General features: G+C 35.8%; 1 protein-coding gene and 1 non-coding gene across 2 annotated transcripts in view; both read right to left on the reverse strand.

Moving 5' to 3' along the window:
* The window catches only part of LOC137401568 (ribonucleoside-diphosphate reductase large subunit-like), a 32833-nt gene that overhangs the window by 3688 nt on the left and 4922 nt on the right, over positions 1-24223 (reverse strand). Inside the window, exons 5-15 of the mRNA XM_068087996.1 lie at positions 17523-17622; positions 16343-16584; positions 14069-14131; positions 12311-12473; positions 11149-11311; positions 10999-11049; positions 9487-9637; positions 8033-8182; positions 6811-6887; positions 6097-6241; positions 3053-3268 (exon numbers count right to left, since the gene is read on the reverse strand). Of these exons, the coding sequence (XP_067944097.1) occupies positions 3053-3268; positions 6097-6241; positions 6811-6887; positions 8033-8182; positions 9487-9637; positions 10999-11049; positions 11149-11311; positions 12311-12473; positions 14069-14131; positions 16343-16584; positions 17523-17622 (1521 nt within the window). The remainder of the gene's footprint in view (positions 1-3052; positions 3269-6096; positions 6242-6810; positions 6888-8032; positions 8183-9486; positions 9638-10998; positions 11050-11148; positions 11312-12310; positions 12474-14068; positions 14132-16342; positions 16585-17522; positions 17623-24223) is intronic.
* On the reverse strand, positions 17759-17831 carry Trnaw-cca (transfer RNA tryptophan (anticodon CCA)). Its single transcript has one exon. It is a non-coding gene; the product is annotated as a tRNA-Trp (tRNA).

Consider the following 24223-nt stretch of genomic DNA (forward strand, 5'->3'; position numbering starts at 1 on the left):
CAATAATAACTACTAAACTACTATAATAACAATAATAACTACTAAACTACTATAATAACAATAATAACTACTAAACTACTATAATAACAATAATAACTACTAAACTATAATAACAATAATAACTACTAAACTACTATAATAACAATAATAACTACTATACTATAATAACAATACTAACTACTAAACTACTATAATAACAATAATAACTACTAAACTACTATAATAACAATAATAACTACTAAACTACTATAATAACAATAATAACTACTGCACTACTATAATAACAATAATAACTACTAAACTACTATAATAACAATAATAACTACTAAACTACTATAATAACAATAACAACTACTAAACTACTATAATAACAATAATAACTACTAAACTACTATAATAACAATAACAACTACTAAACTACTATAATAACAATAATAACTACTAAACTACTATAATAACAATAATAACTACTAAACTACTATAATAACAATAATAACTACTATACTATAATAACAATAATAACTACTAAACTACTATAATAACAATAACAACTACTAAACTACTATAATAACAATAATAACTACTAAACTACTATAATAACAATAACAACTACTATACTATAATAACAATAATAACTACTAAACTACTATAATAACAATAATAACTACTAAACTACTATAATAACAATAATAACTACTAAACTACTATAATAACAATAATAACTACTGCACTACTATAATAACAATAATAACTACTATACTATAATAACAATAATAACTACTAAACTACTATAATAACAATAATAACTACTAAACTACTATAATAACAATAACAACTACTAAACTACTATAATAACAATAACAACTACTATACTATAATAACAATAATAACTACTAAACTACTATAATAACAATAATAACTACTAAACTACTATAATAACAATAATAACTACTATATTATAATAACAATAATAACTACTAAACTACTATAATAACAATAACAACTACTAAACTACTATAATAACAATAATAACTACTAAACTACTATAATAACAATAACAACTACTATACTATAATAACAATAATAACTACTAAACTACTATAATAACAATAACAACTACTATACTATAATAACAATAATAACTACTAAACAACTATAATAACAATAATAACTACTAAACTACTATAATAACAATAATAACTACTAAACTACTATAATAACAATAATAACTACTAAACTACTATAATAACAATAATAACTACTAAACTACTATAATAACAATAACAACTACTATACTATAATAACAATAATAACTACTAAACTACTATAATAACAATAATAACTACTAAACTACTATAATAACAATAATAACTACTAAACTACTATAATAACAATAATAACTACTAAACTACTATAATAACAATAACAACTACTATACTATAATAACAATAATAACTACTAAACTACTATAATAACAATAATAACTACTAAACTACTATAATAACAATAATAACTACTAAACTACTATAATAACAATAACAACTACTATACTATAATAACAATAATAACTACTATACTATAATAACAATAATAACTACTAAACTACTATAATAACAATAACAACTACTATACTATAATAACAATAACAACTACTAAACTACTATAATAACAATAATAACTACTAAACTACTATAATAACAATAATAACTACTAAACTACTATAATAACAATAATAACTACTAAACTACTATAATAACAATAACAACTACTATACTATAATAACAATAATAACTACTAAACTACTATAATAACAATAATAACTACTAAACTACTATAATAACAATAATAACTACTAAACTACTATAATAACAATAATAACTACTAAACTACTATAATAACAATAATAACTACTAAACTACTATAATAACAATAATAACTACTAAACTACTATAATAACAATAACAACTACTATACTATAATAACAATAACAACTACTAAACTACTATAATAACAATAATAACTACTAAACTACTATAATAACAATAATAACTACTGCACTACTATAATAACAATAATAACTACTAAACTACTATAATAACAATAATAACTACTGCACTACTATAATAACAATAACAACTACTAAACTACTATAATAACAATACGGGGTTTTGTCAAACTTCACCTTCATATTAAGGTGAGACACGAAACCAATGGAGCCGAAGTAGAGGTAGAGAGCTATGAATATGCGAAAATTAAATGAACACAACTCATTAATATATATATAAATCTCAGTATTTATCTGTCGTACATCTGGTAATAGCGATTAAGTAATGAAAATGAAAACACCGATTCACACTGGATTTGAACTCGGAGACAAGCGAGCTAACCCATTTCTTGCGATACAATGGAATAATTGAACATGATCCTTAATACACATAACGACACAACGTCACACAATCTGACTTCACCACACAACCTGACTTCACGGCTTTTATAGTAAATTTAGCAATACACTAGCTCAAGTTAGCCAATTTAATAATTTTGTCACTGGCTAATTAGTCTACTTAGCTTATGGCAACTACATTGTCTGCCACTGTTTATAAGCTGTTTTTTACTACCCATGCAATGCCAGGCATTCACCTAGTTTCTATATAATCCACAATTTTTGGAAGGTGTATTGAGGACACGAGAGGACAACTCAGTTGTCTGTCCCAACCTAGAACTTTACTCTCCCAGATCACAATTCCTGGAGAGAACCATGGTCCTGGAGTATACACCACAAATATATGATTCAAGTTACAATAGTGTCGACTTTAAACTTTAAACTGATAAAAACCAGTCTAGGTCGTAAACCGTATTAGTTAGAGTACGTGAAAGATTATTGGGTAAATATTGACACATTTACAAAACTACGATGTTTGGACAAACTTCCGACATCAAATGTTGGCATTTACTTTGCTTACAATTGACATCATGATTTTAGAAAATTGAATGTAAGGTAATTCTAATTAGGAGAGATGCTGGCATAGATATATTACGGCTGCCAACATACCTGGAACTCTCCAGAGAGCACCCTGCGAGTGTAGATGTTGCTCGTGTAAGGCTCTATGCTTTCATTGTTCCCAAGGATCTGGGCAGTGGATGCTGTCGGCATGGGAGCGAGCAGCAAAGAGTTACGTACACCATGACGGGCAATGTCTGCTCTCAGTCTCGTCCAATCATTGAGCTCGTCTGTTACCTTCACACCCCACATGTCATGCTGGAGGATCTGTAAGCGGAGAAATGGTGAGACAGTGAGAAATGTTTGGCTGGAATCACAGGCATAACTGGCCTCATAATATACAAAAATGAGATGTTCAATAGCTTATAATGTATATAGTTTATATTAAGTGACATGTAACTGGCACTTTGTGTTCTGGCATATTTTAGGTCATTTTCGATTAATTAAAACCATGAATGAGACAGTAGTGAAGAAATGTTATAATAGTAGTTGCTACTATTATGTTATTCAATTAAATTCGACCTCCAAGTTTTTCTGCTTTGGCTACAGTGGCTATTATCAGCGACGCATAGTCTGCTGACACCAAAAACTTGGTTTAATGATTGTGGCATTTAATGAGCGCTCACACAAAGTGTGACAAAAACTGGTTACATCAATATGCTGTCTATCCGTCACACATGAGATGGCTGTCGCTTAATTCGGTGTTTCTGTGATGACAGACATACAGTGCACCCTCAGGATACGATTAACCTGAAATACAATTTTTTCACCTCGCGTAGTGGAACATAAATCTTATTTTACCATACGAATTCAACTAAATTTCGCTCGAGTTCAAATTTAGAAGTCGGTGTTCTCATTACGTACGTCAAAATAATAAAGACACTGAAATGCTGTTCACCGAAAATATTTTCACAACGCCTGAAAGAGACACGATGACCGGTTTTTCTCAATTCAACAATTATTGCGTGTAAAATGGTAATATTTTCCCTTTAAATGTTGACTCGCAACAAAATTCACATTACAATTATTTGGTATCAAAAGATTCACCATGTCTTACTCTGTTGTGCTGTAAGTGCCAAATATGTGGAAATGTGATTAGAAGCTCTTAAAAGCTAAAATATGAACAGTTAATCGCAGCCATCTCGAAAACGCCGTAGATAGGAGTCCCTAAACTAAACCATAAACTAGTGCTACGAGACGTTTTATATTGAGTCTTTTATTGGCCTTTAATTTCACATGATCAAAAACAAAAACCACAATGTTTGAGTACGTCGTCGAAATAAAGAGATTCCAATCTATGGCGTTTTTGTGATGGCTGCGATTAACTGTTCGCTTTTCAGACAGAAACTGATGAGCGATAAAACCTTAGTAATAAAAAGTTGAAATTCAGTATAATAGTTAGACTACTAGTTAAGCTACTAAAACTTAGCTTGTGTTCCAGTGTAATTCAGTATAATAGTTAGACATAGCCACTAAAACTTAGCTTGTGTTCCAGTGTAATTCAGTATAATAGTTAGACATAGCCACTAAAACTTAGCTTGTGTTCCAGTGTAATTCAGTATAATAGTTAGACATAGCCACTAAAACTTAGCTTGTGTTCCAGTGTAATTCAGTATAATAGTTAGACATAGCCACTAAAACTTAGCTTGTGTTCCAGTGTAATTCAGTATAATAGTTAGACATAGCCACTAAAACTTAGCTTGTGTTCCAGTGTAATTCAGTATAATAGTTAGACATAGCCACTAAAACTTAGCTTGTGTTCCAGTGTAATTCAGTATAATAGTTAGACATAGCCACTAAAACTTAGCTTGTGTTCCAGTGTAATTCAGTATAATAGTTAGACATAGCCACTAAAACTTAGCTTGTGTTCAAGTGTGTGCTTAATAAGCCTTATTTGAAGTGAATTCTAAGTTTATGTTATACGTACGTCTGTCTTGAAAGTAAGAGTTCCCTACGGTATGTACTGCAGATGAACATTATACTGTTACAATTTATTGCAGATCATAACCATTAAATACAATTGTTACTGTAGGTAACTATAGTTACTAAGGTTAACATACTATTTTGTTACTATTTATCAATATATACATATATATATATACTTATATAAAATTTTGTGGATTTGTACTAGGAGATGTTTGCATTATATTATTGCTACGGTTTCTATACCCCTACATATGATCTTTTACTATACCCTGCCAACCCTGGAATGAATCGACATCATATCCTGTGGGTGCACAGATCTATAAAGACGCTGAACTGACGCAGCTAAAAGGTCTGTATTAAACCATAACTGTCACGTACAACTTTTATTATATTTACTAGGTAAATCAGACACGCTGATTCCGATTTTGTACTCAAAATAAAGATTGGTCCACTTGACTTTCAGAGTATTGAAGGCTTTTCTACAACGTCTTAATATCGGTCTCAACAACACGATCGTCACTACAAGCTCCGCCCATAAATACGTGACGTAGCCTAGTTTTTTAGGAATGGAAGTCCGAGATGTTTAGTCCCGATTTAGGATGATAGAGATGGGTGTCTTAAAACCCTTTATTATCTAAATTCAGCCTTCGAAATAATCTGTCTTTTTTGAAAGGTAGATAAGCTATTAAACATTGCATATTCAAAAATGAGCTCAAAAAAGCGCGATAACAACGCGAGCTTGTGATAAAATCGATTTTTTGAGCTCATTTTTCTCGGCGTTCAGCCTATTAAACATCATGTAACAAGCTAAGAGCAATTTTAAATAGTTTATCTACCTTTCATAAAAGACCGATTATTTTACAGGCTGAATTTAGATATAATGGGTTTTAAGACACCCATCTCTATCATTCTAAAGCGGACTAAACATCCTTAACTTCCGTTCCTAAAAAGCTAGGCTATGCCAGATATTTATGGGCAGAGCTTGTTATGCCGATTGTGTTGTTTTCGAGACGGATAGTGAGACGCTTTAAAAAAGCCTTAATGACTTTGAAGGTTAGCCGACTAATCTTTATTTTGCGTACAAATGAAAAAAAAAAAAAATAATGGTTTAAACTGTCTAACTACGAAGAGCAGCAAATGTTAGAGGTTTAGAACTAATGCTGTCTTACCCCTTGGCTGACAGGGGAACCTTCGTATGACGAATAGACACCCTCTTTCTGTGCTAATTCGCAGCTTGCATCTAACGCGGCGAAATAGATAGTTTCAAATATCTCCTTGTTCAGTTGAGCTGCTTCAGGGGAGTCGAACGGATACCTAATGGAGGAAGAGGGAGTCAAAATACCGACAGTATCGACACCTTTGAGAGATCATTGCCATGTTCACTAAAGTAGCGAACGCGATGGACTGGGGAGTTGTTCATGCAGATTGTAGAGACCTCGGCTCCATGTGAGGGCAATTCCTCGAAGATGGAATATGATATCTGCTATCTTACTGCTAGCAGAGGCTGGGCATGTTTATAGGAGTATTGTTGTGCAAAAATTGTGATCTTGACTGGACATGTCTGAGTCCCGTGGCAAGGGAACCTCGATGACTGGAGACATGTTCAGTTGCGCAGAGCAATTTAAGTTTGAAGGTCATTCCTGTCAACACTGCTGACCTTTTCTGAGAATTGAACCCTAACTTGTTGTTCCAAATCAAGGGTTCTAGACCAGAGCTGTGCGATGAGCAACAGGTGGATTGAATGTTTTCAAGAGAGACAAAGACTACTTCAATGACTACTGACTTGTAGATGAATGAAAATAAGACAAACTGGGAGTAGTGACATACATGTAAGCTGTGAAGCTAAACTACAAAGGTAAGATAAATCCTGAGATGCACCAAACCTCATTAGAATAAACGCATCAGCTAATCCCTGCACTCCGATGCCTATCGGTCTGTGCCTCACGTTAGAGTTCTTTGCCTGCAAAATTATGACGCAACGTGAATGGGAAAGTCAGTAATGACGAGGAAATATAGTAGGTACAAAATATAGTCATAGAATAGCGAAAAAAGGTAAGAGAATCATAATCATAATAGGTAGGCTAAGCAAATGTCAATACTTGAGTTGCTACGAGTGTATAATTATGAAGCGGGCTTCATGATTCATCCAACTTTATATATTCATTGACCAACAAGTCATTTCTACACAAAGTAACTATGTAATAAATTACATTAAACCAAATTTAATTGTAAATTCTTTTACAAGCTTTGAACAAAAATTGATACAAGCTCAGATTTAGGATGCGACCATCACAGGTCTCGGGCAGCACAATGATACAATGTATTATAGAAGAGAGGACAACTACAAGATCTTCATATGCCCATAGCTATAATACACCAGTATAGTAGAGCCTCTACATACGAAATGAATTCATTCTAGAAGCTGTCTTGCAAGTAAAAGATTTCGTAAGTTTAAAACGATGTCACCATATAAATGCCTTAATCTGTTCCAAGGACCCACAAACTCAGATCCAACATTTGCATATAAAATGCATAAAATGGCAAAACCCTGTGACGAATAAATGAATAAATAAAACTACGAACGGTATATTTGTTTACCGTTGACATTGGCCATCTAGACAAGGCTGAGCGAAAACGGAGGTCAGAAGAGGTTTGTGTTGTAGCCTTGATTTGTTTGCTTGAAATAAACGGTTTTAAGAATGCAAAAAAATTATTTACATCGGCACGAACTGATAACTGTCATCATAGAGAAAACACAGACTGTGAATTGCTAAAAACTAAAGTTGTTCAACTCTGTATGTGATATGATAACTCCAAATTATACAATAAATGAAAATAAAACGCTTGCTGTTACCGACTTTCACTAACAAATTTAACTGAGTGAAACGCGTACCCACCAAAAATAAACAGGTCAAGTCATGAAACAAAATGCGAAGGTCATTTTGGTCACAAAACCAAAATGCAAAAGGTCTTTCGTATCAAGAAATATTTTTCATAAGTCGAAGCCAAACTTGTACCAAAATATGTTTCGTAATTTGAAAATTTTGTATGCAGAGGTTCGACAGTGTTACCATAGCAACAATGGAACAGTAAATGCCTAGTCACCTCTTCAACAGGGTAGAAGTTGATGTCGATGATCTTGTTGAGGTTCTTTGTGATTACCTTGGTCACCTGCCTTAGCTTTTCAAAATTATATTTTTTGTTTGGTCCAACATACATGTTGACTGCGATAGAGGCGAGGTTGCAGACAGCCACCTGTGAACAAACAAACAATGACATCCTGTCTTCACACGTTCACTTCACACGGATAAAGAGTATTCCAAAGCTTACATTTCCCAATTAGAATCTCAAAGCGGCGCTGGTACTTATTTTTACATAACAGCTTCTCTCATTGTATACCTTAGCTTCTTCACAATCACAACTTCATTAACCAGTTAATAATAATACATGTACCATTAATTCAGGCGACAGGCGTCAACAAGTCAACAGGAGTATAAGTAAAGATCTAAAGTGTAGCTTTAAAATCCTAGTTTTTGGACTAGTATGATCGATCGACTTTCTTTTCTAGATCAAACCGTTTGACCGCTAATAGTTCAGTCGGTATCAGAGGCGGGCGATGCGTAGCTGAGGAAATGGTATTCAAAAGCGCCATCAGCAAAACTCCCATGTTTTTTGTGTCGTTGGCAATACGTACAATTAACAAAAGAACGAGATACGACAGTTCTAGTGGGGACCACAAGGCACAAAAAAAACATACTTCACCATCAAATTGGTCTTGCTAATAGAGCAGAACTGCCACATTTGATAATATGTACATTTTTAACAGAAAAGCCATAACACAAGACAGATTTCTGTCAGAAAGTGATTATGTACAAAAAAAGGATGGATGGACGATAACAGATGTGTCAAATGGATTATCGGAGTGTGGGCGTGTAAGCAGATAATAAGAAAAAAACATTAAATTAGAAAAAACACGTTATTCCAGAAGAGAATCCTAGCAATGACAAATCGAATGGTGAATGGAACTTTGTGTTTGATCCATCACATGTTGAGTAGCATTACTAGCATTGTACTATTGTATAAATAAATCCTTGTATGTCATATTATGTAATTTTGATTTGCAATGGTTTTCTAAATTTGAATTATACTAAAATTAGTGTCATGAAAAACGTGACCACCGCGTAAGTCAAGAATGAATTTGAAATTTGGTAGGCAATTTTTGACATATATACCAGAATTTATGGTACTATATGATATATACTTGTTAATTGTGCAGCTGTTATTGCACCCTATGCTCCAATGACTACTGGAATTGCAGTAGTTTTTATATGCGAAACTTACACAATTCGTGTAGAACAAGTCGAAAGTTTTGATAATCTTTTGAGTTCTTCAAAGTTAACCTTTATGACGAAGTATGTTTTCAAGAATAATTTAAAACTAGAGATGGCCTCATATAAAACGTTATGGAAACCCGCAGTGTAACAAACTACTTCCTAGCAGATATGTATGAACTACGTATAGCCCGAGTGTCTACAGACAGAGTGAACACCGATCGATACCTCATCGGGTGATGTGTATTCGACTATCTCTGTACAGAGATTGCTGCACTTGATGGTTCCCAGGTTCTTCTGGTTACTTTTCTTGTTGCACGCGTCTTTGTAAAGCATGTATGGGTTTCCTGTCTCCGATTGTGACGTGACAATAGCATACCTAAAGATGGAATTAGGACCTAGTATTTTCAAGCAGGATATTACGGGCCGCAACCACAAACGCATGAACAGGTTCTCACGCAGCTCACCCTCACCGAACTTCTGCTCTTGGTCAAGTATTCACTTTAATAACAGTAAAACGTTCTAAACTTTCAGGCCACTACTGATGCACGTTTGAAAAACATGTGGAAAGCACAAGAAAAAACCGGATAGAAATCTCGGACTCATATAGATATGAAGATCCTTAAAAATGAAGGAATGCGGAACAGAGATGAGCTCCGAGAGAGGTGAAAGGAACCACTCAACTCATCTGACACACAGACGAACAATGATCTCCAGTGTCAATACTGCAGTCACCTGCGCAGATCCATACTAGGGCTATGGCGTCACCTAACGACACACTGATATACAAGCAGACATTCTACTCCGACTAGAGGGATTGCAGAGAGAGATGTGTGCGAGAGAAGAAGTTCAGAACCTGAAAATAGGGCATACATATCTGCTTGTATGAATGCATTCGGCTATCGAATAACAGTCAAAGGTTCTTCTAGTCTGTGTTTTACAGAACTCAGATGATGCCAACACTAAGGAAAACTATGTCTCTTTGGTTTAAGTTACTGTTGCAGTTACTATTTTCAGAGATAAGGAGGGATTGCCTTTCCAATGGTGCGAACAATGGTGTCGGTTACAATCTTACACAAGCATAGAAATGCGCTACAAACACTTTATACTGTCGTTACAGGAAGCGCTTAGGTTCAATGGTTAAAGTGTACATAGTGAGAAGAACAATTCATTGACTCACCCGGAAACAAACCTGGGGTTGCGCTATGTAACATTGAAAAAGTGTTAAAAGACAGCTTTGTTGATAGTCTTATGCAATTCCAGCTACGGCGGCAAACGTTGAAGTTATAAAAATAGCCACACTACAGCATTTCTATAGAAAACAAGCTAAGATGAACATTTCTACGATGACCCAAGTTTTTGTTGAGAATAGCTCTACACTTTACCATTCGCGCCTCCACGAGAATTATTGACTCGTGACAGTTAGGATTCTCCTAATTAGTGGTTGGGGCAGACATAATAGGAGTAATAAAATGTCTATTGTAGGGCAAAGCGCAGTTCTAACTAATTCTGCAGTTCCATTGGAAATCCTATTGGGAAAACCCTGACGGCTGAGTAACACTTTTGACCAGAACAGAGATTAACGCAAGTTGTCAGGTAAACTGTACGAATCTCTACTATCTTTATGTTCCCACTGCTAGCTAATTGATAACTCTGCCTGCTAATATTTCTATGGCAGTTCATTGCAGGTTGTTGACAAGTTGTCATGAAAAACAAGGATGTTGTAACCATAGAGCTTACCAAAGCTTCTGAGCATTGACTGTTTTCCTTCCTCTTCCTTCACTCTCGTACCTGTAGGAGTGGATGAGAAACACTAGTAGCAGGATAAAGTAAGAGAAACTCTGTATGAGACAAAAAACTTGAAATGTCCGAAAGGGAATCCATACTAACTGTTCATAGAGTTTTACAAATTCATCTCCGTATACGTCTGCGAGACCGGGACACTCGTGAGGACACATCAGGGTCCACTCCTTGTTGGCCTCGACCCTCTCCATAAAAAGGTCAGGTATCCAAAGGGCGTAAAAAAGGTCCCTAGCGCGTTGTTCCTCCTTTCCTATATATGAGAGAAATAAAGAAAAATAAACACAGATCCAGAGGATACAGAAAAAGGTTGTTGTTTAAGCTTTCCTATAAATGAGAGAAATAGAGAAAATTAGAGGGCACAGAAAAGGTCGCTATCTCATTGATCCTCCTTGTCTAAACTTGAGAGAAATAGAAAGAAGCTTTATCAATGCTCGCTATGCAAGCAGACCGCAGACAAAAAGGTGTAAAGAAAGTGGCACTTTTCAAACCAACTAAAAAGTTGGGTTCCAACTTCTAGCCAGAAATGCAATGCATTTAGATTCCTATTAACTACCCTCTCAATTTTAGGAAAATTACTACATCTGCCTTGACGTAGATAAACTAGAGTCTGGTAGAGTTCAGTGACTGTGGATGAGCGCAAGCATGGAGATGCATCCTTAAAAGCCTGAGGTCCTTAAATAGATTTTAATGTTTGTTGGCTATGATAACTGAACATTTGCTTTATGACGAGTTCGGTGTATACTAAAAATGTTTCATGTGGTTTATCAGCAAGTCATCAATAGTGATTTATTGTGTTGGTCACATATCACTGAAAGCAGCATAGGGAGGATAACTCCAAGTTCATGAATATGCTTAAAGCTAAAACGATTGTATCGTGTACTCTATTCTATGACAAAGATTTCTGCAACATTTCGACAGGTTTGTAACCCTTTAGAAAATCTAAAGGCAGCACATAGGCACTGGTTTGCCGATAGTCTCCAAGTTCAAAGTTGTGTTAAAAAAATATCTGCCAGTGTCAAAAAGCAAGCAAGATTGCTATATACAATGTATGTATACCACATTGTAATGTTGTATTATAGTGTATTACATTGTACATAGAAGTAAGAAGATGACTCCCTCTATAGTTCTTGCAATGGACTAAACAATGAACGAAGCATGCACGTAACTGACTACATATACAGTGCATACATGTATCTAATCATTCAAATGATCTTGACACGAAGGGTAAAATGTAAAGTAATGGCTTCACCTGTGTTCTTCCTACAGTCAAGAAACTCGAAGACATCAGCATGCCAGGGCTCGATGTAGATAGCGAAGGCTCCAGGTCTCTTGTTGCCACCCTGGTCGACGTAGCGAGCGGTATTGTTGTACACCCGTAGCATAGGAAGTAAACCATTTGAGACCCCATTAGTCTATGAAAGAAATAGTGAAATTGTCTAAACATCACATGACAGGTATTTGCAAATACCATCACACATGGTAAGCTCGGAACAACAATGGGATATTTACCGTGTGATGGCTGTCTCACTTTGCTGCACTCTGGCAATCTAGCTGATGTTAATACAGATAAACAGAGAACCGAGTGAGAAAAAGCGGTACGCACCTCTAGTCTGTTAGCGATCAGATGAAATGAGATTATTGCTTTTAAAAAAAGAAAAATGTGAATGCTTATGATACGAGTAGCCATCCGTCTTGTCATATACTTTACTTGAGATGAAACAGACATACACCATGTCTTTATGGAGTGGCAGACATACACCATGACTCTATGGAGCGGCAGACATACACCATGTCTCTATGGAGCGGCGGACATACACCATGTCTCTATGGAGCGGCAGACATACACCATGTCTCTATGGAGCGGCGGACATACACCATGTCTCTATGGAGCGGCGGACATACACCATGTCTCTATGGAGCGGCGGACATACACCATGTCTCTATGGAGCGGCGGACATACACCATGTCTCTATGGAGCGGCGGACATACACCATGTCTCTATGGAGCGGCGGACATACACCATGTCTCTATGGAGCGGCGGACATACACCATGTCTCTATGGAGCGGCAGACATACACCATGTCTCTATGGAGCAGCAAACATACACCATGTCTCTATGGAGCGGCAGACATACACCATGTCTCTATGTCTATGTCTCTATGGAGTGGTTAATTTGCAAGTTTGTGTCATCAGCAAGATGGAAACGGCAAGAAATCGCATGTCAAGAAATGACAACTCCCAGCAAGTCAAGCGAGTTTTGTTACAAATTTTCATCGAATTTTTCATGTTTACGAAAGATGGAAATGGCACTTGCCAAAAAGAAAATGCCGTGCAAACTATTCCGTTTTAAACATTTTCCGCACTTCAGTTTCCCCTTTTTTAAACCATTTTGAGACAGGAGTGCGCTGCTATGATCTCCGGCATAAAATTTTGATTTGTTTTTACCAAAACGCTTGTGCTAATCCGCAACATGCAAATGTTCACTAGAATGTCACTTAATGTGGGCACGACTACAAATCTGCATCATCCTCACAGTGAACATTTGGATATATGGAATAGCTCTGACTATGAATGTCCTAATTATCTGTTCAGGTAATCTTGCTAACAGGTAATAACTTCCTGTCAAAGTACGGCCAGTTAAAAACAAATCGAGTGACTGCCAGTAGCTTGGCTTCTTATCTACAGTATCTAGCAAAGAACAACAAAAATCTAGTTCAAACTAAATGAGATCACAGAAGAGTTGCTTGCTCACAAGAGGCACCAGTAGTGAGTAAAAGTTACTAACATCCAATGGGGTCGCTATGAGCTTGTAGAGCGACCAATGAATGTTAAGCAACAAAATCTAGAAAGGAAAACCTAAAAAAGAAAAAAAAACACCAGAATAACAATAAGTTGGGAGGTTGTCCCAACCTCCCAACTTACTAATCGCTGTTTGGCTAAAAATGTTTTTTAAAGCACTGAAAGATGCTTACAATCCTTAGAAATGGAAGGAACAAAGTCGACTCACCCCAGCGATATAGCTCCCACTAGCTCTGATGCAGTGAACATGCAAACCAATACCACCTGCTGCCTGCAGCAAACAAATAGAAAACACATAATATACAACAGGACAGACTCTGTACCTAATTTAAAAAAGCTTCATAAGATATGAGGCTAAGGATGAATCACTGCAGTGTAATGAAATCACGCATTAGGCTTTAGCATCACCAACAACCATGAGAGGGAAAACATTTCACTAGAGGACCAACTAAGAAGTCTAACCAATCTATCACGTAGAATAAGACCTCATTTTTTGCATTTAAAGGATTGGCAACCTGGTGACAAAAAGTGCAAATCCATGAAAGAAAAACTAATAAACATACTGTAAAACCTCTAATTGAATGCCATGGCGCTCTATTTTTCAACCCTTCTCTCATAGTAGTGGTCAAATAGAGGTGGCGTTCAAATAGAGGTGGTATTCAATTAAAAGTTTTACGGTATACCTAAGACATTTTTTTACTAAGTGTAAGCACTTTTGTTTTTTGCTTAAGTTCATTAGACAATTTTGAAGGATGAAAATGATTAAGATACACGATGAAGGGTGACACAAGAACTTTTACACTCGTAACAGGAAACAGTGAACCACGCCGACTTCTACCACAATGGCGCTCATGGAGAGATTTCAGTAAGCCAGAGCACGAGAGAGATTTTGTATTTCAGTTTTATTTTGTATTTATATTGATTTACTTTACTTTTTTAATGAGTAATTCTAAACTCACGAAGTACTTGAGTAGCAAAAGCTGAATGGCAGAGTAGCGAGGGATCACTGTATAGTAATGACAGAGTATAGACAACTTCCAAATAACCAGATTACGCTAGAAGAATACCTAACAGTACCAGTGATAATCCTTCCGTCTATAAGTACATCGCCGTACACTAATCGCATGTCATGGTCTTCCCCGAAGATGCAGCTAAAAATGATTCAGTCGGTATCAGTAAACTTATGGCCAGAACTCGCTACACCATGATCGATTGATCAGCTTCATACTAAACAGAACTTCTGACATGATTTTATGAACCACTGAATCGGCTCGAAAATCTCTAAAAGACTGTTGGAGGTAACGGCAGGAAAATAAAACAGCTTAATCAGAGTTAAGCGTAAACTTATCACAGACGCGTTTGCGACCTGATGACATTGCCAGTACTAGCTTACGTCTTCTGCTAGTACAGCCTCTACTAGTACTCCCTCTCCTACTACTAGTACTACCACTTCTTATACTAGTACTACTACTAACCTATACTCCTACCTCTTCTACTACCCCTTCTTATACTAGTACTACTACTATCCTATACTCCTACTACCTCTCTTACCACTAGTACTCCCCTTTGACTACGAGCATCCCCCTTCCACTAATAGTACTACCCCTTATACTACTGGTACTATCCCCTCTAGTACTACTACTACCAACCCCTTCTACCAATAAAAGTACTAGCTAATCGTTATATTTCCACTAGTACTAACCTGTCCACCCTAGGCCCAAGCATTACTAATGTTACTGGCAATACTAACACTTGTATTGGCCAGCTATGATCAATCGATAGAAATACTATTGTTGTTCATCATAGCATGTTCATTGTCTTCTCTTGATAATAAAATCAACCCCAAGCCTGATAATACTAATCAGTTCGACATCATGAAGGGTTCTACCAGTAAAAAGTAGATACAAATGAAAGATGTGAGAGTGTCAGAGATCAACGCCAACAAGAATAGATGCTGGAATCACCCAGAACAAACGTGGCTGTAGTGGGACAAAATCCTGAGAGCTCCCAGCGATAGTGGGTGTGTCTGAAGTTAATCTTGCAGATATTCAATACACTTAAGTTATTGTAGGCGACTATAGTTAATAAGGTTAACATACTATTTTGTTACTAATTTTTAATATACTTATATATGTACTTATAAAAAGTATAATGTTTTTTACCAGGAGATGTTTGCATTATATGATTACTATGGTTTCTATACCCTTCCATATGATTTTTTCGCCATACAATGCCAACCCTGGAACGGATTAAAATCGCATTTCGAGGGTGCACTTTACAACTCATTCAAATATCCCAAGGGAAATGCTAGTAATGGCTAAAATGTGTTACTATTAAGTCACTTCCAGAGGGACTAACTAACATTAGGTATTATCTTTGCAATCAATACGTAAAGATTGACAACTTCAGCGAATAAATAACAAGGATTGACAGCTCCAATGAGTGAAGGAAACAAGGATTGACAACTCCAGTAAACACGCACCTTGCTAATCATGGCACACTGTTTAAGAGTATCATAGATGCCTTCGATGCTGTCCGACTGCATGGCCAGGAGGAAACAACTGCTTAGCTGAGGCCGGTTTGTCCCAGCGTTGAACAGAGTTGGGGAGGCGTGAGTGAACCACCTTTCTGACAGGAGGTTGTATGTCTCGATAGCCGAGTCAATGTCCTCACCGTGTATGCCGATGGACACCCTCATCAGCATATGTTGTGGTCTCTCAGCAACTGGGGAAAGACGAGTATATATGTCAATCGAAAGCCAAACCTGTGGAGTGACCTCACTGATACAAGTTGAAATCATAATTAGTGACAAACTGTCTTTCATCAATAGCAGCGCTAAGTACAAAAATCTTAAGATGAGATCTGTGCGAGTCGTGCAGAGAACGTGTACGGGCACTAGGATCATACACTAGATCAGTGCACCTTAAGAGGTCAACCCGACCAGTGCTTCCCTCGGCGTCTGGCTACCTCTGATAGTTATGAATTCACAGCATTAACAATGAAGAAGCGAAAGTGCGACCGTTATCATTGGTCTATTAATAGTTGCGAAGAGACGAACAAAATAGCAACTTGTAACGCTGAAACTTGAGTGCAATTGCTGAAGTCAACTATAGCAACACAATAGCTGATGTCAACTATAGCAACACAATAGCTGATGTCAACTATAGCAACACAATAGCTGATGTCAACTATAGCAACACAATTGCTGATGTCAACTATAGCAACACAATAGCTGATGTCAACTATAGCAACACAATAGCTGATGTCAACTATAGCAACACAATTGCTGATGTCAACTATAACAACACAATAGCTGATGTCAACTATAGCAACACAATAGCTGATGTCAACTATAGCAACACAATAGCTGATGTCAACTATAGCAACACAATAGCTGATGTCAACTATAGCAGTGATAGCAACTAGTGACATCATTTTGCATGTATTTTTAGCGTTTCAATCGTGATCAAGTTTTGTTAATTTTAAATTTGAAATGTGGCAGTCAGATAACCTCAAACATAAAAAACAACCTAAACAATAGAAAAACACAGAGTTTCTGATAAAAGTTACCAAAATTTCTGTGAAAGTTCATCTTTAAGAGTAGCAGTGATTGTATGTAAACATTCTTGATTAGAAGCCTTAAACAAACCACTACTACATACCTTTACCATCAATGCGGAGTAGGTAAGATCGCTCCAAAGTCTTGAAACCAAAATAGTTGTATCCAAAGTCTCTGTCATAAATGATTGCTGAATTCAGTCTCTGTAACATTTGGCAGAAACATGTTTTTACTAAATCATTTGCTTTAAAAAATTTCTCTGATGTACCAAGGAGACCAAAACCACGATCATTCCCTATAAAACTTGAGTCGAAAGCAATTTTTCCTTCAAAAAATATTTGACCCCGACGTGACTCGAACACGCAGCCTTCTGATCTGGAGTCAGACGCGCTACCAATTGCGCCACGGAGTCCACATATCTGAAGTGTTAATAACGAGGTACAGAAAACGGCGATACTGAGGTTTGTTTATATCAGTAGCAAGCCCGATGCAATGTGTATCTGTATGGCGCCTTACAGTGCCTCGCCTTGCGCGTTCACAACTCGAGTTGGTCAACTCGAGTTGCACAACTCGAGTTGTGAACGCGCAACACGACTTTTCAAAAGTAAGGTGCAATATAGTGGTATTACGGTAGAATAACCGTAGATCTGGTTATATTAACAATGGTATATCAATAGGCACCCGTTAGCTAATAGAAATTAAACTATTAGTCTGGTGGCCACAGGGAATTATCGTGTCAACAGGTGGCAGAAGATGGGGTCTATGGTAACTTGACACTTTTAACATGTTTCTAATTTATTCATTACTAATTTAGTTTCCTACCGCTATTTTAGTTGATAAGCTAAGAGTAATTTGCCATTAATGGTGAGTAGTTATACAAAAATAATTTTTTTCTTACGCCGTGTGCAGTCAGTCGGACCAGCTAATCAGAGCCGTAGACCAACATTTACCTCATGTTGTAGTACGGGGGTATTAAATTACCCCGATATCAATTAGGTTTGTTGTCAGTTTCCTGTCTCATCGAGCGACCGCCGGCGTTTGGAGTAATGATCAAAAACTTTAATTTACTAATTATACCGATTTCCAAAGCTAGCTGTCATGGATTACATAATTCAATATAATCAACTACTACATTATATTAGATAAAAGGTTGTTCAACGCACTAACACGTTCAACACTGCATCTTTATGGCAAGTCTGATTCTACAAGTGAAGCCGACGCCAGATACAGGTTGTTCTCATCAAGGACATCTTATGAAAAAAACCTTCCACCAAAAGGGTTCTCTCCGTCGGCATTTAATAAGGGTCAATTACTAAGCAGCAATACAGCAGTGGAAAATTCAACCATTAATGGTGCCCCCAGATCCCACAAACCATGTCTGGAGTAAAGATGATGATGAGATTTTTGGGCAATGCTTTCCTGATGAGCAAAGAGCTATTCCTAGGCAGCTTGTCCAATGGACCAGTTGCTCATGCAAAAAAAAATTTTGCAAGTCTATGCGGCTGTGTAGAGTGCAGTAATGAAATGACTGACGAGATTGAGGATGGTAATCAATTAGACGGTGATGATGAGCTATAAGATTATAATTATGTAATAGTTTTATTGAATACTTTTGCAATATGCTTTCTAGAAACAATTAACAGTTTTTGATGTATCATGATAAACAGACTATGTACTTTGGTAAACATGCTATATAATAATCATACTAGTCTTCATAGTCTTCATACTAGTCATCATAAGTACTAAGATACCCATACAAAGACATGATATTAATTAATCATCCAGAAAGTTGGTTGTCATCGAACATACTGCACCACACATTCCATCACACTGGTTACATTCAACATTTCAACCATACATGGTTTCAAAATACTGCATGGTGTTAACATGCTACCAGTACAATAAATCTAAAGCTAAGCCAGAAATTTCACATATTGATGTCAGTTAAATAAAAAAGAAATAATTTTAATAATAATAATTTCATTTAAAAGATTAAGTTTACATTAGATTTGTTAGTTAGTCTGCGTCACAACCAGTGTACCCAATGAGGTATACAGTATAGCCTGTCAATCAGTAGTTGTACAGGTATCAATGTAACGAGTATGAAGAGGGTTTCTGGCAGATCAGTGGCTAAAGTGATGGCGAGAAATGTTTGTCACATCAAGTCCCTGGCGGCCGACTACAATGTAAAGAATCGCATCCATTAGAGACAATGAGTTCAAAATACAAAATGATCATATAGACATATAAGAGCTGACATACATTTATGGTGCAATATTTATCGATCATAACCTACCCGAAAAACGATCTATCAAAGCATGTAGCAATAAATTTAAAACTTGAAAATAGGAAGAGCTACAATACTGATTTGAACGTGTACGCAATGTGCATAGCCCTACATAAAAGTAATAGATGTACCCCCTTTAGCTTTAACCACAACAATAATTAGTTAACTCATACATCGCATACTTCTGTAAGGTAATAATTGATATGTGAGTGCTATAACAATACAATATAATACAATTGATTAGAATACAACAAAGTATGTATTAATATATATAATATGACACAACATAATGCAACATATCACTCCTATAGCACAATTCAAATCAGTTCAATACAACATAATACAGCTATTATAATACAATAGAATATAGTGTAATAACACAATAATACAGTACTGATAAGTTCTGCATGACACAATATAGTAACTGAAAACTAACCAAACCATCAGTTAAATAACAATCATACATTTGCATAAAGGTACTACACTTTGTGTTGATATTGGTTTGACGTTTCAAAGAGCAATACAGTCTCCAATTTTGTAAATAGGCGAGCTAAGTCTTAATAAAAATCAGCAGAGGCATTCTATATTACAAATAGTCCAGTATTACTGGTTTATTAAAAAAATACCCAATCTAGGTATTCTAGTATAATTAAGTATAAGTAATATAAGTAGCTTATAATGTTATGTAGTGCTATCGTTTTAGCCTAAAAATTAAACAAATTGAGTTAAGCTATTGAGTGTATGAAACAGTGAGTGTCTGAAGACACAGCAACAATACCTACGACAGAGATTAGTTTATTGTATAGTTTGTAACCAATATGTAAAATCTGGACTGAAAAATTTGACTTGAGAGTTTGATTCATTATAATCAACACCTATCATTCATTGATCCAACTGACTACAGTACACAGTGAAGGAAACGCAAGATTTTCAATAAAGCAATGCATTTAATCTTTGATTAATTATTCATAAATATTAAGTAAAATGAGTTTGCTATCATCTCACCTTATTTTTTCCAGGGGTTTGAGATTCTTTGCAACTTGAGAAGCTCTTTGTTATTTCGACTCACTAGCAATCTTCCTCAAGCATTCAGTGTGGCATTTACATACGACTAACACTGCGAGCTGCGATCTGGCTGTTTGTAGATGGTGCTCTACATCTCATAAAAACTTTGGATTATCGCTTTTTTCCGTTAGTAAAACCTTGTTGACTTCTTAGCATGTAAAACTTGATTATAATGAATTATGTACCTGATAATAGCTAGCTGTGGTAATCAATTTAAATAGAAGATACTAAATTTGCGTTACTACTAACCGACGTATACGGCAGTTTCTAACGCGGAACAGCGGAAACAGACTAAGGGCACAAATGTTATCGGTGAATGCAAATACGCCCCGTATTAAACAAATGTATAGATTTATGTTTACCTAGCTGATTGGCTGATTTGGCTAATTGCGCATGGCGCAAGGGAAATCTCATTTATGCATTTCTACCCATCTTTTAATGGCAAATAATCACTGCTTGATAAGAATAATTCCGGTAGGTATAATAAAAAAGTTAGGAGATGTTTTATTCTATCCATTAAATCTAAGATTCGTTATACCCCATTGTCGTGCCACCTTGGCAAAAAAACGACACAAAAACCCTGTGGCCACCAGACTATATGTATGTACTGTAAAACTAAAGCTAATAGCGAATTATTAGAATTATACTGTCCCGAGTTTGCAACTCGAGTTGTACAACTCGAGTTGCACAACTCGAGTTGTACAACTCGAGTTTGTAAATATAACTCGAGTTGTACAACTCGAGTTGCACAACTCGAGTTGTACAACTCGAGTTGCAAACTCGGCACAGTACAATTCTAATAATTCGCTATTAGCTCTAGTTTTACAGTACATACATAGTTTAATTTCTGTTAGCTAACGGGTGTCTATTGATATACCATTGTTAATGTAACCAGATCTACGGTTATTCTACCGTAATACCAATATATTGCGCCTTACTTTTGAAAAGTCGTGTTGCGCGTTCACAACTCGAGTTGTGCAACTCGAGTTGATCAACTCGAGTTGTGAACGCGCAAGGCGAGGCACTGTAAGGCGCCATAGTATCTGAGATATCGATGTTGATTTTATGACGTCCATTTGGAGGTGCTTAACAGCTACCGTCCACTGAACAATGTTTTGTCAATTTTAATCTTCCAATATCTTGACCATGAGATCGCCTAAAACAACATCTCAAATAATAGAAAAACACCGATACTTTCTGCTAACATCAACTAACATTTGGCCAACATAATGGACCAACACAATAGCATAGAATTGTATCAAAAATTGAATTGTTATAAATTGTGTTGCTACTAAACTGGTCATCTGAACAAATAAATACAAAATGTCTATCGAGAGTTATCAATGGGAAGGAAGCGGGCACCTGGTTGCCTACAAGGGATACTTGACACCCACGATGCATGCTTTACTGCACTGGTTCAAATATAACTCCAACTTAGAAAATAAATTAAAGATATGATTGCACCATTGAAGTCATTCAAATAAAATTAAGACCAACCTAAGGCTAAAACATCAGCTACAAGTTTATGCCATTTTTGTCTTTGTAGACTAACCCTGTCCAAAGATATAAGCATTTGAATGGGATCATTTTTGAAACACTCAAATTCGAGCGGGTGCTTTATTCGCGACGTGTATAGTGAAGAGATAGAAAAGAGTTCGCGAGTGATAAATATACTATCTCTTCTTTAGCCAATCACCAGCACGAAATTTTTATATAGGTCACAATAAATGTTCTCACTCGTATAACGCGTTGTCTGTGATATCGAAGATTCTCATCGTTAGGGATTTTACAATTTTCACTCAATTACTAGATCACGCATTGACATCGCCATTTACTAAATTATTGACATCATTAATTTACTGAATTAATGCATCGACACATTTTATTGACGACACATTTTATTGACGAACAACAGAATTGTAACAATGCTTCCAGTTTCAATGAAGGTGACTCAGAGTTTTCTGAGCATCAGATGGTTAAAGAGTGAGGCAGACAGCTTATGGTTAGAGCTGACAGGTGTCAGCAGCGTTATGCTGCAGAGGAAGATAGAAGAATGGAGGTAAATCTACTTGTATCTTTAACTTTTAGTCTTCTATATATACTAAACTAAAGGTAATAATTTTACTACTCGTGAATACATTTACTAATTAATAAAATTATAACTTTTTGCTATCACCAATCATCGTTTCATAATTGTTTTATTGTTTCATCTAGCTATAATATTTGCTTCAAATCTTCTTTGGCAGTTTTAGCTAGCAAATTAGATTATGATTAGAAATTATGTTCACTTCTCACTTGTAGAGGGTGAGGAAAATCGATTAACCAATGCTTATCTCTAACTCCCAGAAACAAAGCTTTAATTGTTGGCTTGGCGTACTTATGCTCTTGTTAAACATTTGTTCACTCTGTAATTTTACACCCCCAGTCTATCAAGCTCTCAAATTGAAAGCTTTCAGTAGATACCGTTAGAACGACATCTATGAATGACATATATTTATTACATTTGTTTTATTGATTACATGATGTTTATGTGGCCCCACCAGTGGAGCAGTGGTGTCAGTGTACAAACTGTCATACACGAGAAAGACATAAATGTTTGCTGCACAAACCATGATATAAGCAATTCTGTTTCTCAGATACATACAGAGTTTGAGTTTGGTGCACTAGATTAATTATATGAGCTGAAACTATGTGAGCAGTATGTGTTTTTAAAGAAATTTTTTTGCAGTAATGAAAGTAGCTTTTGGCTTGTAAAAATTATATAATAAAACAATAAAGTTGAAGATAATGCAGAACATGATGTGCAGAACATATTGAATACATCACATCATAGCCGCGTTGCCACCTGTGCTGGAATCATGTCTGATAGATGGATTTATGAAGTGTAATCAGAGCTGTATTGACAGGTACTATTGCATAGCTTAACTCAATTCCAACGAAACAAATATTAAAAGCCAAAAAATTTTACGTTCCACATTACTAAGTGAAAACAGGTGAGTCCATTCCATAAACTGCCAACCAGGTGCAAGAATGGCTTTATTAACCCTTTGCCAGAATCGGTTGGTTAATTGATTTCAAAGAAATGACGTTGTTTTAGGTTCACTATTTTAGTCAACTCATAAAACCATTTGTTTTGTATTTGAATCGACTAATCAAATGAGACCAGTAAATCTTTTTCTACAAATCGATACAAATGACTAGATAACGTTGACTATACTTTTTAGGGATGCAGTTGGTTTCGCCATATATTCAAACATAGGCCTACTTTTTTCAGAGATGCGGCCTGCTTATTTTATCTAGTTTAGCTAGTTTCCGGCGTGGGTAGCAACTGAAAACCTCGCTGATACTAAGGCTGATACGGCCGCAATGAAATAAGTTAACTCGACGACCTAATTACCGAGACTGGCAGAATCATAGTCGATACTCGGATGTTTACACAGCATTTAGAAGAA

The sequence above is a fragment of the Watersipora subatra genome, chromosome 8 (genome assembly GCF_963576615.1).
Source record: "Watersipora subatra chromosome 8, tzWatSuba1.1, whole genome shotgun sequence".
Classification (NCBI taxonomy): Eukaryota; Metazoa; Bryozoa; class Gymnolaemata; order Cheilostomatida; family Watersiporidae; genus Watersipora; species Watersipora subatra.